The 18,130-nt window shown below is 37.8% G+C and overlaps 1 protein-coding gene across 1 annotated transcript in view; it reads left to right on the top strand.

Annotated features, from left to right (window-relative positions):
* The window catches only part of ush1c (Usher syndrome 1C), a 141,449-nt gene that overhangs the window by 25,241 nt on the left and 98,078 nt on the right, over nucleotides 1-18,130 (top strand). The window contains 6 exon segments of the mRNA XM_052029288.1: nucleotides 907-1,050; nucleotides 4,603-4,646; nucleotides 4,649-4,685; nucleotides 4,687-4,738; nucleotides 16,925-17,033; nucleotides 17,995-18,019. Coding sequence (XP_051885248.1) covers nucleotides 907-1,050; nucleotides 4,603-4,646; nucleotides 4,649-4,685; nucleotides 4,687-4,738; nucleotides 16,925-17,033; nucleotides 17,995-18,019 — 411 coding nt within the window.

Here is an 18,130-nt window from a genome sequence, read left to right as displayed (position 1 = left end):
TCAAATATGAGGGGAACTGGTTTTCAAATGCTCCACTCGACAACATGGCATAGAAATATTTAATATGGGAGCTCTTTATTTTCCTGTAAACTTTTACAAGCCGGTCTCTTGTGTGTTTGATCGGAGAAACAAATCTGAACCCACGTCACTCTCATCACCACCTTTTAGGTTGGATAACTTGAGTTTGTTTCTGTGCAAAACCGTTCAGATCTCTGAACGCAAATTTGGAGTTTGGGGTTCTAAGTGGTGCAATCAGTGTGATTCCTTTTTTTTTTGAAATATTTTCTTTCCTTTCTCTGAATATTTAAGTGCCTTACATCCGTAAACTTTTATTATTGTTAAGGGGTTTGCACCTAAAGCTGTGAGTCTTGAGTTTTCTCAACAATTCTTGACAAACATGTTCATTACACAAATCAAATGTCAGAAAATATTAATTTGACAGCACCTCAATCTATCAGATATTATCCCAGATCCTGTTCCCTATCTTTCATTTTTATTTAATGGTGCCGAAATATAGAAACATAGAATACTATGGTGTAATAAATAGAAATGAATCTATTGCATGGTAAATGTTTGAAATGTGGTTGCAACTTACAACTAACTTCAAATTGTTTTTAATGGTCTGTGAAAATGCCTTATGCATCTGTTATTTCATCAGCTTGTGGTGGGACAGGAAGTATGTGAATGGGTTTTGAAGCATTCACAGGATCAATGAGATAGTACTCCATTGTCCTAACAGATGAATTGACTGTAGTGTCACTTGATTCAATAATCAGAAAATGTTCAGCATTCTGAAGAAGCTGAAGTGAGTCTGATTTTAAAAAAAGTTTCAGATAGACAAAGTGGTGCAAGTAAAAGGAAAATGTGCTGATGTATGCGTAATTTTTTTTTATTTCTGTCTCTCAGATCCATGGATCTCCCTGTTCTGGTGGGAGATCTAAAACTGGTGATAAATGAGCCAAGTCGTCTGCCAATGTTTGAAGCTATTCGGCCACTTATTCCTCTGAAACACCAAGTTGAATATGACAGTCTGACACCAAAACGATCTCGGTAAGTAGTTGATTGTAAGGAGAAAACCAAGACACAATTAGTTGAAAAACTTAGTAATATACCTCCTGATCTGTTAATCTTTTGCAAGGAAGTCCACTGATTTTCATGTTTGCAGATAAATAAATCCACTAATCTTTAATTGGATTATTATATTAGATTCATTCCTCCAGATTTGGGTTAATGGAGGTTTGGCCACGAATATCAAACTGGTATGGTTCTGTGCACTTTCCAAAGGAAAGGTGGAAGTTGAAATTTACATTAGAATGTCAAAGTTTCCCTCCTGTGTTGTAATAATAAATATTATTGTTGGCAAATACTGTGAGCGGTAGGGTTCTGTACACTGAGAATCAGGGCATTCTCAACCTTCAGCAATAATCTATGCTGAGGTAGTGCTAAAAAACCTGAAGTTGGTCAAGTCTTCTCTGAGCAAATAAATTTGAATTCCTGCCTGATCCTGATTTTTAAGTGGAGGGACTGTGGTGTTCAATGAGAATGGTATAAATATATCTTCCAAAAAAAAAGCAGAGAATGCTAGAAATACTCAACAGGTCAGGCAGCATCTGTGGAGAGAGAAGCAGTATTAACACTTCACCAACTGTATAAGTGTGGTATCCTCCTGAGAAAATGAATTTGCAGAATTGTAGTGAGAAAACTTAACTCTAGTACTCATGGGTGATCACCTTAATTCTACTAAATCAACAAATGTTCATGCATGTAAAAAAAGTTCCTCACAGTATTAAATGAGCATCTTTAAAATAGATTTAAAAGTATTGGTGTTCCAGCAAAAGCTACAATTGTTATTCATACCCTATACAAGATGTGGTCACTCGGGATTACACAGTGGAAGTCCTGCAATCGGAAGGTTTTTATGAAGGGAAACGAGGTTGAATTGTTGAATAATTTGTATTTTCTTGCACTGTTGATTGAATGGCCAGCACTACACTTGGAATTTTGAAATGTTTTAATTATGTAATGGGACCTTATGCATTTCATGGCTTTACTTTTCCTTTCAAGTTTTGAAATAGCAGTGAAGCACTTATTAAAGAAGAAATTAACTAAAGAAATAAACTGCTTGGTTAAATTTTCCTCATGGTGGATTAAACTCCTGCAACTCTTGATTATAATTTACTATAGATAAAGAAGGCCTTTAAAAATGGAGAAAGGAATAAAATGAATAATTATACCTCTGTATTGGCATACTAATGGAAAAACATCTGAGGGACTGTATTATTGATCATTTTAGAAAGGCATGGATTAACCAAAACCAATTGGCAAGGATTTGTTAAAAGAAATGTGTTATTTTCAAGAGACAAGTGGGGATAGGGACATGAAGACCTGATGATGGTGAAGCATTTGATGTAGTGGATTTTAATAAGGTTTTTACCAAGCCACATGGCAGAGAAGTCAGTCAAGTAAAATCTTGTAAGATCCAACAGAAAATGGCAAGTTAGATCAAGAATTGGTTCAGTTGGATGAAGCAAAAGGAAATGTTCAAAGTGCATTTTTGTGACTTGAAAGCAATTTAGAGAGTAATTGTGCAGAGCACAGTGTTAAGTCCTTGCCTCTTTAGTATGTGTCAATGTCATAGATTTGAATGTAGGGACCATGATTTGAGAAGCTTGATTTGAGACTTTTTTATATATTTATTTATTTATTTATAACTATATCTATATATATACTCACACACATAGCAATTTCAAAACATTCTCTGAGCTCTTTTTGAGTACAGAATATGTAAGGTTTATTCACGTGGTTCCACACAGTGCACAGCTTCAAAGCACTTAGATCTTGCAGAATTATATCATTCCTTATGCAATGCCCAATTGCTACCTTCCATGTAAAACTGATTTGCATACATAATTAACAACCAGTGTGGACCAAATATACAAAAGCAGGTGTGAAAAAACAAGAACTAGTCCTTCACCTGCATAATTTAAAGGAAGTGCCAGTAACTTGTGGATTTGTTGAAGAATCAGTCGGAGCACAGCACGTGCAGAGTCTTGGTCCAGTAGATATTTGAAAATGATCTGAAGATTACAGAAATGGCACCTTGTGTTGTCACCTCAAAATGGGTCCTTTATTTGTGATGTCACTGGTCCAGCATGAGGAATGAGCCAAAGCCATGGCCTTCCTTGCATTAAGCCAGAGGAAGAAAGCAGAAGGTACACCTAAAATTTTGAGGAACCCCACTTCTACCTCCATCTATCTGGGGAGCAATGCATTTAGAGGTTAAGATTTTCTTAGTGGTGACATTAATTTGAAATCAAACTGCAGAAAATGGAAATCTGAAATAAGATCAGAAATGGTGGAAACACTCAACAGTTAGTAGTACCTCTGGAAAGAGTAAAAGAGTTAACGGTTCAACCTTCATTTTGACAAAGGCCCAGTTCTGATGAAGGGTCTTTGATGTGAAATGTTAACTGTTTCCCTTTCCACAGATGCTGCCTGATCCTCTGAGTCTTTCCTGCATTTTCTGTTGTAACAAAGATAGAGCCCCAGCCACGTACACATATTTGAAACATCTTTGCTTTTGGAAGTGAACATTACTGGTAAAAGGGAAGTTTTTCGATGGTAATGGACTAATATATTCTCACATATTGCAAATTGCAGCTCACCACTTTATATAAAATAACATAGGTGATATCTGCTCAAGGTGAAATTCATCTTCTTCCATTTTAATTGAGAACAGTAGACATTATGGGTGTGCAGGCTCACTTAGATGTTGAGTGTGGTCGACTGCACCAACCTGGCGATCCAGCTCCACGTGTGAATCCAAAGATTGTCAAGAATTATTAAGATTTTCACAGCCTGGCACCTCAACAGATTGTGTGTGACCACAAGCAAAAGAAAGTCCTCATATGTGATGCCATTCATCTGGGAAAATCGCATGAGTAGCTCATACTGAGGCAATCTGCTTTGTCCACTGTTATTCAATCACTGTACTGAATAAATAGATGACCTTTAAAGTGTTCAAGCTGAGAAAGTTTTTAACCGGTGTAGAACCCTGGTTGTGCTGTAGAGTGCAATTATAATCACAGACACAGGATCACACTGAGCTTAACAGAGATTGCCATTAGGGCCCTGAAGCTGTAATTATACTTTCTGGATCATTCAAGCAATAGTGAAATTATTCACATTTAATGTGTGCTAATTGGGAAAACATTGTGATAGTGCCTCTTAAACACTTAAGTCCTTGCAGAAGGTGCCTGCAGGAAATTTATGCTCTAAAAATGGTCAAATAGATTAGCTGAGGACCTCTCAAAGTACTATTTTAGCAAATAATATTGGATTGGTAGGTCAATGCAAAACTTGGTTTTGTGACTGACAGAGATGGATGGACTGATATCAATGGACTGGTGGAAATTGGCAATGCCGAGAAAATTGAGAGCATTGCATTTGAGGAGAGCAAACAGCAAGAGAATGAATAATAATTGAAATACTGATAAAGTATAGGGGAATTGAAATGCTTTGGAAGGTGGAGTTGAGATTTTTTTTGGAAATTGCCTTTTAAAATATATCATAACAATTGAATGTCTTTTTTAATCCCTAAAGGAAACTAAAGGAGGTGCGTTTAGATAGAACACATCCTGAAGGACTAGCTTAAGTGTGCGAGGTGGATTGGAGTTTAACTGCGGCTCTCATCTCTCAGTTAGTGAAAGGAGGACAAGCAGACAATGTAGGCTTGCAGGTAAGGACTACTACCATAAGTGAGAGGAAAAAAGGGGGTAATTTTGGCTAAAGTGTGAAAATGTGCACTAAATGGTTGCAGTGCTTATAAAACAACTCTTCACGTGGTGTGCACTTTTGGCCTTAAATTTTTATTGCCATAATTTGACTGTGGTTTCAACTCGTGTGTTGATTAGAGGCATTTCACAGTATATTGGTCTCCTTTCACCCACTTCCACTCCAGGTATAGAGTAATCTGGCTGGCACACAGCAGCATAGCTCAGGGATCATTGGAGATGATACACAAGTTTTTGGTTGCAGGTGGAGAAGTTACTGAGGTTAGCTATTTCAATAGTATGAGAACAGGAGCCTGGCATTTAACTTGGATGATAAACTTAATCATAGCTGGTTATTATCCTTAAGACCTTAAGAAAGCTGGCAATTTTGAAGACACAAAGCTGCCATTATAGCTATGTATGGGTGTCGGGAGGAACCAGGGGACTTCATTCCCAAATCTCCAAGCCTACCGTTGCTGGGATTGGACTCCCTTGTCAAGCACACAAGTGCATTCAACAACACCCTCGACTACAGCCAGGACCAACCCCAAGATCACAAATCAGAACTTGCACCCCGCACCCACTCTCTCATCAGCTTCGACTCCTCACTTGTGGCCATGGCTTGCTCTGAGTACTCCACACAAATCTGGGAGTTAGACCTGATAATTGGGCTCATTTTCTGGTGAGAATTCTGTTTTGTTTTTGGAAGAAAAAAGTTGTATGTTGAAACTCTACCCCAGGTCTGATTTCCTGACCAAAACAGCCCCACCCCAACTTTACCCTTTGCTGCCCCAGCACCACCCCTCCCCAACTTCTCATCCCTACTGAGATTCTCCAGTTTTTAAGCACTCAATGTTTTCTATGAATCTCTTTCGTAAACTTTAAAACATTTTCTTAATTGTCAATGCAATCACTAACAGCCATGAGAGGTAGATACAAGATCTATGCCATTATATTACTAACTTGGGAAACTGAAATTTTAATTAAAATTAAACATATAAAACCATCAAACTATAAATCATTGAAACAAATATATTGTTTATTCTTTACAATAATTTTGACCTTTGGATAACTAAAAGACTTCAGACTTCTTCATAATTATACAAAGAGTTTATTGTTTGCACTTGATTAGTTCATTTCACTCATTAATACTGCAGTTTAAATTACAAAATCAAATGTTATTGCAAGACCTGTTATATCAGGAAAGAAAATTTCCTTCACTGAATCACATTCTTCTTGTTTTAAATCAGAGCATTGCTGAAACGTTTGAACTGAACCCTTCCCCAGTGGCTATACTAGTAATATATAAGGATAGATATTCTTATATGCAAATGTATTTTGCTATTTGAAAGTAGTTTACAACATTGCAAGTTCGGATTAATTCATATTTTATGTGAAGCTACCATTAATTTTTGATGAACTATATTTTCTATACTTCCTTGTGGCATAGAAGAAGGCTACTTAGCCCTTCAAGTCTATGTCGGCTCAAAGCAATCCGATTTCCCTCACTAATTTTCCCTGAAACCTCCTCATAACTCCATCAACTCTATCACCCACCTACAGGAGGAGCAATTTATAGTGGCCAATTAAACTACCAACCATGGAGGAAACCAGAGCACCCAGAGGAAACCCACATGGTCACAGGGAGAACATGCAAATTCCACACCGATAACACTAGAGGTCACGATTGAACTTGGGTCTCTGGATCTTATAGACAGCAGCTTTACTAACTGCACCACTGTGTGTTCCATTACCATAAGAGAGGGGGAAGTATTAAGCCACGTGTTAGAACTGGGAAAATTGTATTAAGTAAAGCCTTAATTTTGTTTCATCTCTTTCAATAATTGGGCCGTGGTCTCACCTTTGATTTTTTTTTTGAGTAATCTTCAGTGATGTTAAATCTTTACACTCCAATACCACAGTCACAATTTTTGGTTCTTCCTAAACTCTCTATTTTGTATAGTCCCAGTCATCCTATTACTGCTATTTGAAAGTGGTATCTGGTCCTTGCTATCTCAAATTTTAAATTATCAGTCTTGTGAATAACCATTAGAATGGCACTTTGAAGTAATGAGCAACAGGGGATCCTAGTCAGACTTATTGAGAAGGTAGTCATCTAATCTGATGTAAATTGGTTTCTCCATTGTTGAGAAACCCTTAAACATGAAGTATGGGTATGTTATACTAGGCTGAAGGAAAACTACACATTTGCTGCTACATTTGCCCCTGGACAAAATGATGTCTCAACTCCTGTGTCTGCCCTGGAAGAGCCTCGCCGCAGATAGCAAACGAACAGGGAAAGAGGTGAAGATGTATTTCATGGTGGGATATTATTGGAAATGGCATAAATGGCTTAAGGTGGTCACACTATAACTACACAAGTTCATTTTCTGCTGTCTAAACTGGATGAATGATATGAATTGGTTACAATTAAGCTCTGTCTTGTGGTTCAGAGATTTTACTCATTATGTTTTTCAGTATATTCTTTGCTTGTTTTCCATTGTTTTAATCTACTGCCTACACTTGAGGATTATGTGCTACTTCAAACTTTTTAGATTCTTTACTTCCAACCATGAAACTGGTCAATTTTGATGTTACTCCAACTTAATCTGCTCTCTCATTCTTTTAGCCAAAGGAGTTGGCCAACATTTTCCTTTTACTAAGATGATTTTGTTCAGTCATCCATAATATTCTTACTAAATTATGGTGCAGATGGTAATTTGACCCTTACTACTTTCTTGGATTCCAACCAGTGAAGCCTCAACACACTACTACATGTTCATTAAATATTGAAAGCAATGTAATACTGACAGAGCCAGAATGATTCCACAACCAATAGATCAGAAAGCCTTCCAGCCTAATGGATCCAGTGAAGATGGGTGAACAACTGACAGAAAGAGGTGACTTCATAATCTATTCCATCATCAGTCCTTGAGCTCAAAGACTAGGATGAAATATTTGTAACTTTCTACAGCCAGAAGTGCCAGGTAGATAAATTCATCTTGGCTTCACGCTAAAGTTCTCCCCATCTAAAGAAATCAATTTCTACTTTGATTCAATCCACATAACATCGAAGAATGGCTGAACGCAATGCGACCTGACAAAGGCTTGAATGTAGTGCTGAACATCCAAGAATGACTGAACACAATGCATCCTGACAAAGGTTCCAGAAAGAGACAAGCCTCCAGCCAACCTGTTAAACTACAATGTTGAGAACTGAGAAAGTTGAAAAATGGGCTAGATCTAATCCAATCAGTTATTGTGCTATCAGCCTACTTTTGGTCATTGGCAAAGCGATGTAAGCTGTTGCAACAGCAAATGGAACATTCTCATGAACAAGCTGCTCATGGATATGCCATTTTGGTTTTGCCAGGACCACTCAGCTCCTGACCTCCTCATGGTCTTAGTCTAAAAGTGGGCACAGAATTCCAGAGAGGAGGTGAGAATTACTGCTCTTGACATCAGGACAGATCTTGACCAAATATGGTATCACGGAGCACTTCTCAATTTGAAATCAATGCAAACCAAGGGGAAACCTTTCCCCTGTATGAAATTTGAAAGTGGTAGAAAGGTAGATAGTTGCAGGAAGCAAATCCGTTCAATCCAGAACATTACCTTTGGAATTGTTCCTGGTGGTTCTTGGGTCCATCCATCTTAAGCTGTATCATCAATAATCTTCAAATTCATCTGCAACAGACAGATTGGTGAAGTTGAGTTTAAATCAGTTTATTCCCTCATATTGGTTTGCTCAGACTCTGCCACAAGTACAGTCTGACTGATATGCACTTCAAGATTTGGCTGTGTTCTGTGACCTTGCTGTTTCTTCCAAGTGGTGTTCAATGTAGAAAAACTTAGGGAAGACAGTTGATGGTAATCAGGAGTAGATTTCCTCATATTTGGAGACTCTGGCTATTGACTGTATGGATTATGCCTGAGTAGTATTCGGACCAGGCTGAAACTTGCCCCCCTCCAAAAAAAACCTACTGTGTATGCATGATAAATTTAATGTTTAAGTATCATAAGGTCATAAATAGCAATGTTTAAACTCTCTAAATATTTAAATTGACTCATGATAGGTTTTGCAGAATGGTATTACATCCCAAGCAGTTTGAGACTAATTCTTCACACACAACTAAAACATATTCTGTCTTATCAATCAACGTAATGCAACTTCTTTGTTACTGTAAAGTGGAAAACATTTCACAGTGACGCCATGGTAACAGTGCAAACACATCCTAAAGCTAATAAGAATCAGCCTGTAATTTTTTTTGGTTTTATTTGAGGTAATTGTCTTGCACTCACCATCAAAGACACTGTTGTAAGTGAACCCTTGTTTCTTGTGAACTGAAGTATGACCTTGCGTGCACTTGTATGATGTTCTTAAGGAAATGAACAGAAACCCTTCTTATCTTAACAGATATAAAATGGACCTTCATGTGATATCTTAGACCTGCAAAAGCAGAAAAATAAATATTAGAATACTTAAATCATAACATGATGTAGACTATACACCACTGAATAGATTTAGAACAGTAACAGAAAATCAGTTTCAGAGGATTAGAGTTGTTTACAGGGTTTTATCTTTAGTTCTAAAAATAACAAATATGACCTTCATTAATTCTACCTGTAGAACTGGATTAGATCCATAACATATTCAAAATTGAATTTCAACAAGAATGCTGCTTTTTATCTCAGTGACTGACCATCACTTAATCTATCCTGTCAGCTCAGTCAACCTGGCCCCAACAGCAAAGACAACAGAACTGCTGCCGCAGAAAAAGTAATATCAAAAGTCTCAAGGCACTGCAAATATTGCCCAACTTAGTGCCTCATAGGCATTCTGTGGCTCTGAACCAACAGGAATTGCAGGGTATTCACAATGCCTTGTCTGCCTCGAAGTCCACCATAAACGGCACTTTTAAAGGCACTGTTGACTTTTCTACCAGAAAACACTGAGATTGGTTTGATGAGAATGACCATGTGATCAAGGAAATTATTAATTAGAAATATGAGTCATTCTTTGATTGGAAATGCCTTCATGCATTAAGGTTAAACAGATAGTGGGTGGTAGGATTGCAGGAAATCCAGCAATTAGATTCCTCAGCACCATCATACCTATCTCCAACCCACTCACCCAAGAACCCGCCCTGCTGAGAGCCAAGAATAGATGTGGTCACCAGCCACTGGAGGAATTATTTCAAAGGGAACATGAACCAAGACCCTAATTTTGGACATGAGTGTCATTGAGTACATTGAACTTTACTGTAGTAGGTAGTTTACTCTACCTAGTACAGTTACAGCACTACCCCAACCCACTAAGGGATTGGAAAAAAGACATTCAATAGATGAAAAAAGGTCCTGGAGCAGACAGAAACCCTGCTGAAGGTTTTAAACCTGGCAATAAAGGTACTTTTGGCACAAATTCATAGCCTCCTCTGCCTTATCTAGGAAGAGGATAACATGGCAGGAGATCTCAAAGACACTGTAATGGTGACCCTCTTCAAAAAAGGAGACAAGTCCGACTGCACTAATTACAGAGAGGTCTTCTGCTCCCCTCCACAGAGAAAACCATCCTCCACAGCAGATCCTCCACAGCTGCTTCTTCCCCATGATTGAAAAACTTCACTCAATCACAATATGGACTTCATCCATCAAGTGATGCAAAGGATGAGCTCTCAACCAAGTGAGAAATACAAAAAAAGAATCCAAGGAGCAGTACAAACTATTCTAAATAGACTGTTTTGATCTCATAAAAACCTTTGATTTTGTCAACCGTAAGGCAAAATGGAGGATCCTTCTGAAATTTGGGTGTATTCAGAATCTGGCTACCATTCTTTCACTGCTTCATATTGACTTTCAAGCCACGATAGCAATGAAGCAATGGGCCCACCACAGACCCAATCCCAATGCATATTTCAGTCTGTGGTCACACAAGGGTTGTTATTGCATTAACCCTCTTCTTAATCGTTATGATGTGACACCTGAAATCAAAGAAAGTGAAGTTAATCTACAGAATGAATGGGAATCTATTTACACTTTGTCACCGCCTCTCCAGAAACAAGATCAATTCAACTACCAGTTGCAATATGCTGATGATGCATGCATATGTGTACACTCTGAGGTTCAAGCTATTGTTGATTTGTTTACTGAAGCTTACAAGAGGATGGACCTTCCATTACACATCTGGAAGACTAAATTTCTCCATTAACTTGCCCATGCCTCACACCACCAACCCCTCGTAATTAAAATCTATGCTAAGACACTGAAGACCATGGATCACTTTCCATGTCATGGGGGATAATTCACAGCAAAGGCAGGCATCAATAACAAAATTCAGTTCTGTATCCAATACATCAGTACAGCCTTCGACAGACTGAGGAAAAGAGTATTTAAAAGTCAAGACTTCAAACACAACACTAGCCTTGTTGTATACCAAACTGCAGTGATTATTGTCCACCTGCATGCTTCAGAGATGTGGACAGCCAACTGTAGACACATCAAAGCACTAACCAAAGAAATATCACCAAACTAACTCTGCAAAATCCTCCAGATCTACTGGCAGGATAGATGAACCAGTGTCAGCGTCTTCTCCCAGTCAACATCCCTACCTCCAAGGCTTTTATCATGCTTAAGCAGCCCAATGGGAGGAGCCGCATTGTTTGCATGTCTGTTTGCAAGCAGTCCGAACTCTGTCATGGCAAGGTAATTCCAGGAAAATGGATAAATGCCTCGTGGACTTTCTCAAAGCCTCCTTGGGGAAAGAAAATGTAACATTCACACCAATTCATGGGAATGCCATGACCATTCAAAATGGAGTAGGACCATTCAGGAACACCCTGAGAAGTTTGAACCTCTGCAACATGGAGGCCATGTATGAACAGAAGAAACTGTGCACAACATCCCAAACGATCACTCATCCCATCGATCATCATCTGTCCCATCTGCAGCAGTGTCCGTGGAACTTGCAGAAGAATCATCGACTACTTCAATGTCCACAAAACTGGAGAGGAAGCAAGTTATCTTCAACCCCTAAGGACTGCTTAAGAAGTAAGAGACTAAAGTAACCACAGAAAAACTGTTGCAACAGTGTTTTGTGCTTCAATCAAAAACAAATGCATGTTTCTCTCAATTTTGCCACAAATCCCCAGGATTAAAAATGCATAACGTGTGCAAGCTAAATATTGGATTACTTATGACTCTGAGATTAAAACCAGTGATATAGGAAGTCAAAGTATGTTTTCACACTGGGAGCTGACCAATTTAACACTGTGGTTTCCTGACTTTCAGAAGCCAGGCACTTTGTATTTATGACTGTTAACAACCTTCATTTGCTTAATTTCAGCACAAAGCCAGCCAACATTTTGTCTTCCAATTTCTCACACAACTATTCATGTCTTTCACTGATCTTGTTTTGTATGAGATATATATCTATAATTTCCCACACCTTTTCCAGCAGCAGCAGAAGAGATGGTATTTATTTGGTATTAAAGGATTCCAACAAGTGAATATCCAGAAGTATAACCACAGAATGCATTAGTGCATGGATGCTTGAGAACAATCAGCCTGCACGGTCTTACATGAGGATAACAGACTGTTGCCATTGGGTTGAATATTTGTAATATGTATTGTTCTCTTTAAAGTTAAATCTTTGCAATGAAACTGTGTATTTCCACCTTTCTTTGTTGCGGTGTTTCTGAGTAGATAAGAAGATAACTGTTATGGAGTAAAATAACTCCGCAGAATTGGAGAATTAGTGAACAGTCATTCACAATATGCAATTTTTTCAGAGGTCCTTACCACCACTTTTAAATTGTCTATTTGGAAGATTGGCAAATATGTTTTACTTATTCCTTTTGCAGTGTTGGAGCTTATTGGTTATCTTGTCACCAATGAAAACAATTACAATGCAAATATCATTCCTGACCTTTCAGATACATTTGGAAGATTTATCATGGAATTTATTTAATACATCTGAAATTACTTCCAATAAATTAAGTCAGGACACGGTCCATCTATCAAATACAGCTTTAGTAAATCTTGTGGATGAGCTTTCAACCAATTACTGAGGAAATTTGTTGCATAGGAGCTCATTGTTCCAAACTGCTTTCTCATGGTAGAGCAGGCACAGTCTGAAATTTCATTCTTGCTATTCCAGATATCTTTTCCACTGATTTTTCGATACAAGATGTTGATGTTTTTACATTACAGCTCAGGTCTTTGCTTTTTTCAAACCAGAAAATGATGTGCAAAATATTGTGCCTTAAAATTCTTATTCAATTGACTGCAAAATTGCATCTTATCAGACCTCAAGATTCTACTCTAGGGGATAAAAATGGTTTCCATGTAGTAATAATGTGCCCTCATGTCATGTGTTTCTCTCTCTCATACTGAGATGATAATGACTCAGGAGTATGAGTTTGTTGACAAGGCATAATTGGATGAATTTTAGGTCCAAATGTGTGCAGTTGTAATGCACCTACTAAAACTATTTTGATGAAAATAAAAAAAACTGCAGTCGCTGGAAATCTGAAATAAAAACAGAAAAATGCAGGAAACACTCTGTAGTTCAACTAGCATCTGTGCAAAGAGAAATAGGTTGTTTCAGGTTGAAGGACCTTTCAGCAAGTTTTTGAGTAATTTATTACTTTAGTTTATTTAGAATTTTTCACAATAAATAAATTTGATTTTATTGAATGGATTACATTCACTTAAGAAATAATTAGAAGATGTATCTGCATTTTTAGCTTGTTTATATTTGTCACTGTTTTTCCCCCTAGTTTTCTCCAGAATTATGATATGCTATTGGTTGTGAATTGAATTCCAAACTTAGAATCCACTAAATAGATTCAGCTCATCTAACTTACATGTGTGTTTATGTGCTACATAATCTGCTGCACACTCAAGTTCCTTATTACCTTTGTTCCTCCAGATTCCCCTCACACGCAACAAGTACTCCATTACATGCATCAACATTAGGCAGAATGCCTGACCCACCAAATAGCACTTGCAGCCATAACTGATGGCACACCCTTTTCAGGTCTAAAAGTGGCCAGCCTATCTGAATCACATGCAGGTCACCAAGTTGGTGATTTTCAAACTGCCCACATGCCAGTCTCTTGCTAATGAAACTGGTCTCTTGCTGAGCCATAGGGAGTGATGTATTCCCCAGCCTTTGCAGCAGTGGGTGATCTTGACTGGCAGCAACCCAACTCCACTGATCTTTTTTGGTGTGCCTGGAACTTTGAATGACAGGAGGACTGTGGCTGACCCCCAGAAGGAATGGGATCTCTGGCTCATTCTCGGGGCTGGATGGTGTAATTGGAGAGGAGGTAGAGAGGTACTGTACTGCAAGGCTGTTTTGATAAAAAGAGGAATTTAACCTTTGTTTACCAAGCCAAAATCCACACTTAAATCTCAAATTTCTTATTCTTGGGAATCAATTGTTAATCATTTTCAACAAACAGCAAATGACATTAGTATCTTTTATTTAGTTTTTGCTGATAGAGAAAGCACAATGTTACTGTCTTCATCATGAATGGGTTTGGGAGAGTGACTACTGAAAGACTTACTTCCTGTGGTTAAGGAATACATAATAAAGGTACATCACATGAAAACTGATGCAGTGAGCCCCTTGGATAAATTTATTTTATTTTTATAAAATATAAAATTCATAATGCATTCATGATGTTTTCTTGGTTCTTTTGAAATGGTCTGTAGAGGTGAGCATCACTATTACTCACTTACTCACTTAGACATGAAGTTCAGGTAACACAACATTTATGGCAGTCAGTCTTCATCTGAATATGGTTTTACTATATAGACAGGTGAGATAATTTTATAAAGTAACAGTGACCCCATCAGCTTTAAGGTAACAACTTTGCTCAGCACTGTTGTATATCTCACAGCATGAATAGCACATTCTTTTTTTCTGAATTGACTGCACTATTTTTATTTGAGTAATTGATCCTGACTTTAGAAATATGACAGTGGTTCAGAGCCATGTACCAAGAGGAGATTGCAAAGCAAATATTTGAAAACATTGATATGGAAATTCTTATTTGGTCTATAGCACTGAACACATGATAATGGTTGCACATTGTACACTCGGTCCAACATTTAGTAACATAATGGAACTAAATTTTGGAAGCAGATTACAATACAGTTACTACCAGATTGTAATGATAACAAAGAGTAGCAATTTGTAACTGTGTGCCACATTTTAGTATCCCAGATTATGTCATCTCAAGGTTTGTCATGTTAAGTGTTATTATTCCAGTAGATGGCATAGTAACACAAGTTTCATCATGCAAGATTATTTATTTAACAATATTCTTTCTGGAGTTGAAATAAATTTCAGAAATCAGAGGACAACACAAGGCAGTGAAGGAGGAACTTAAAAGGAATACCAGCTGCTTTTTTTAAAATTATAAATGGACAATTCCACTGAAGATAGATAGGAACCCCAAGCTTTTTAGAGCACTCCAGTGAAACAGATGCGCACATACTGGCATGAGAAAGGTTTGATAGGCAAATCTGTCAATAAGCTGTCTGCTTACAGCTGCATTCTTGAGTGACTCTGAAAGATGTTCTTCACAGAAGTGGTGATGAGAGAGTAATTGGAAAACTTTTTGGAGATAAATTCTTAATCATTTGCAGTAAAAAAAAATGAAAACTTTATCATTTTTCAAACTTTACTGGTGACTGCTTCTGAACTGCACTTTGGAGCTCCCTATGCCGAATCAAAATGGGTGTTTGGTGTGCTGTTTCACTTTCAGAAAGCTAGATGAATACCATAGACAATATCAGTCAGTCTCAGGATGATGGTAGACTGCTGCTGTTCAAAGATTTCCATTGCACCAGAGGGAGATAAAGAGTAAGGTATGGTTTATGTGCATTACCACCCAGCAGACAATTAGCTTTATAGTTATGGACAAGAAATGCCTTTGGTGGCTCAGGGTGGTTGCATAGGTGAGTGTGAAATCCATGCTTCCCCTGCAGTTCTAATGATCTTGTAATGCAAATGTTCAATTTAATTTTTATTCCCGATATATGTTATGCGGCAGTACAGTGGTGCAGCTAATGGAGCATTTGCCTCTCAGGGCCAGAGATTCAGGTTCACTCCAGACCTCAAGTGTTGTCTGTGTGGAGTTTGTTCTCCTTGTGACTGCTTGGGTATCCTCCAAGTGCTCCGGTTTCCTTCCACATCCCAAATACATGTCGGTTGGTAGGTTAATTGGCTTCTGTAAATTGCCCCCAGTGTGAAGGTGAATGGTAGAATCTGGGGGTGGGGGGGATGGTAGTTCAGGAGACTGTGGGGGAGAGTAAAATGGGATTAATGTAAGATTAATATAAATGGATGGTTGATGGTCAGCACAAACTCAATGGGCCAAAGTGCTGTATCTCTATGTATGCGCAACTACAGGAAATCTATATCTCCTGGAGTTTTGCATATTGGATGTTGAAGAATATATCACACTCTTTCTCCACCTGTACCCCTCTCTCACTACCAGTTTTGTGTGTTTTCCTGCTTCCTGTTGATTATTCTCTGCTTTAATCCATCACCTTCTACTTCCCATTCCCTGATTCTTTCTGTTTTTTTTTACATTTTCCTCTGTCATCTCTTCATGTTCAACACTGTTTCCACCTGTGACCCCTTGAACTACATACTCATCATATCCTGCTGCCATCTTGCTGCACTTTCTCTCATTTCACCCTTAACGCTCATGAACTCCCCATCTCTAACTTGTTTCCACAAATGGCAGCAAACAGGTGTCTCGCTAACATTCAACCTTGTATCTGTTTTTCTCAGAACATTCCTTATTTCCAAATTCAGCTTATTTACTTAAAGTTAATCAAATAAGGATGAAAAGAAAGTGATGAAATCTCGTGGCTTCTTGATATGTCTGCCTCCAATACAAGCAGGTAAACGTCTCAGATAGTAGGAAAGTTAAAACTGCTTAGAAGTGTGAAAACAGCAAAGATGTTAATTATCTATATTAACTATATTGGAAAGTGACCCAAATATCTGCAAGCAAAGTATTTGTTAAGATTACAGAATTTGAACCAGAAACTCAGAAACAATTGCGATATTGTGGACATAACCACTAAGTTGTATTCTGAGCTGGTCTCAGATTTCTTAATATGTTTTTCAGCTTGGAGATGAGATTGTTCGGATAAATGGCTACTCGATAGAATCTTGCACACATGAGGAAGTGATAAATCTGATCCGCACCAAAAAGACCGTGTCGCTGAAAGTTAGACGTAAGTGTGTACACTTTCAAGATCTGGCTTATTCAGATATTGCATATGAAAAATTAGATTCAGTATTCTTTATGTGATGTGGACATGGAATCCAATATTAAATATAGGCTCCTGGTGATTTTGCAATAGAATATCCAATACAAAGCCAATAAATTGATTTTATATGCTTGTTGAAATGACTCTATCTTTAATGTTTGTTGAGCAGTGATCCAAGAATTCATTATTATCACTCAGTTATATTCTGAGAGTTATGCGATATGTATGTAAACCTTTAATTACCACTTCTAATGCACACCCATGAAGTTCCTAATTGGAAGCCATCTATTTTTTCACACAAAGGCCACCACAGAAGCATGAGTTCTAGTAAAGCTGCAGGCTCTGTACTACTAATAAAGCTGAGTCATTTGTTATATTTTGTTGCAATTGCATTTACTAATTGTTTTTCTTGCAAAACACTGCAAGAAGAAGATGGATAGGATTGAAAGCAAATATGTCTTTGAATCTATGTCTTTCATCAGTTGTAGTGGTACATAAGGACGATAGAAACAGAAGCATGAAAAGACCATGTGGCCCCTTGAACCTATTTCACCATTCCATGAGATTGTAGCTGATCTTCAATGCTAGTGTTGCTTTCCTGTACTAACCCTATATTCCTGAGTGCCTTATTATCCAAAAATCTAACCAGTGCTGTCTGGAATACACTAAGCCTCTTGGGTACAGAATTCTAAGGATTCACTAGCTTCTGGGTAAAAAAAAAATTCTTCTCATCTCAGTATCAAAATAAGGGATGGGCCATTCCAAATCTGTGATTTATGGTTCTAGACACTTCAGGCAAGAAAAATATCGTCCCTGCATCTACAGTATCAAACCCTGTAAGACGTTTGTATGTTTCTGTTTATGGAATTGGAAATAGTTACTTGTGACATTTAAGGGACTACTGATAATTGTTTCTTTTTTTCAGATGTTGGAATGATTCCTGTGAAAAGGTGAGTGGATCTTTTTTTGTTTTTAAATCCAGTAATCTGATGAATATTAGACTAGACATCCAGATCAAGCTGTATACATTGATATATTGTACTGGATAGCTACCCAAATAA

The sequence above is a fragment of the Pristis pectinata genome, chromosome 14 (genome assembly GCF_009764475.1).
Source record: "Pristis pectinata isolate sPriPec2 chromosome 14, sPriPec2.1.pri, whole genome shotgun sequence".
Lineage (NCBI taxonomy): Eukaryota > Metazoa > Chordata > Chondrichthyes > Rhinopristiformes > Pristidae > Pristis > Pristis pectinata.
The sequence above is the reverse complement of the archived record's forward strand: the minus strand, read 5'-3'. Positions and strand labels throughout refer to the sequence as shown.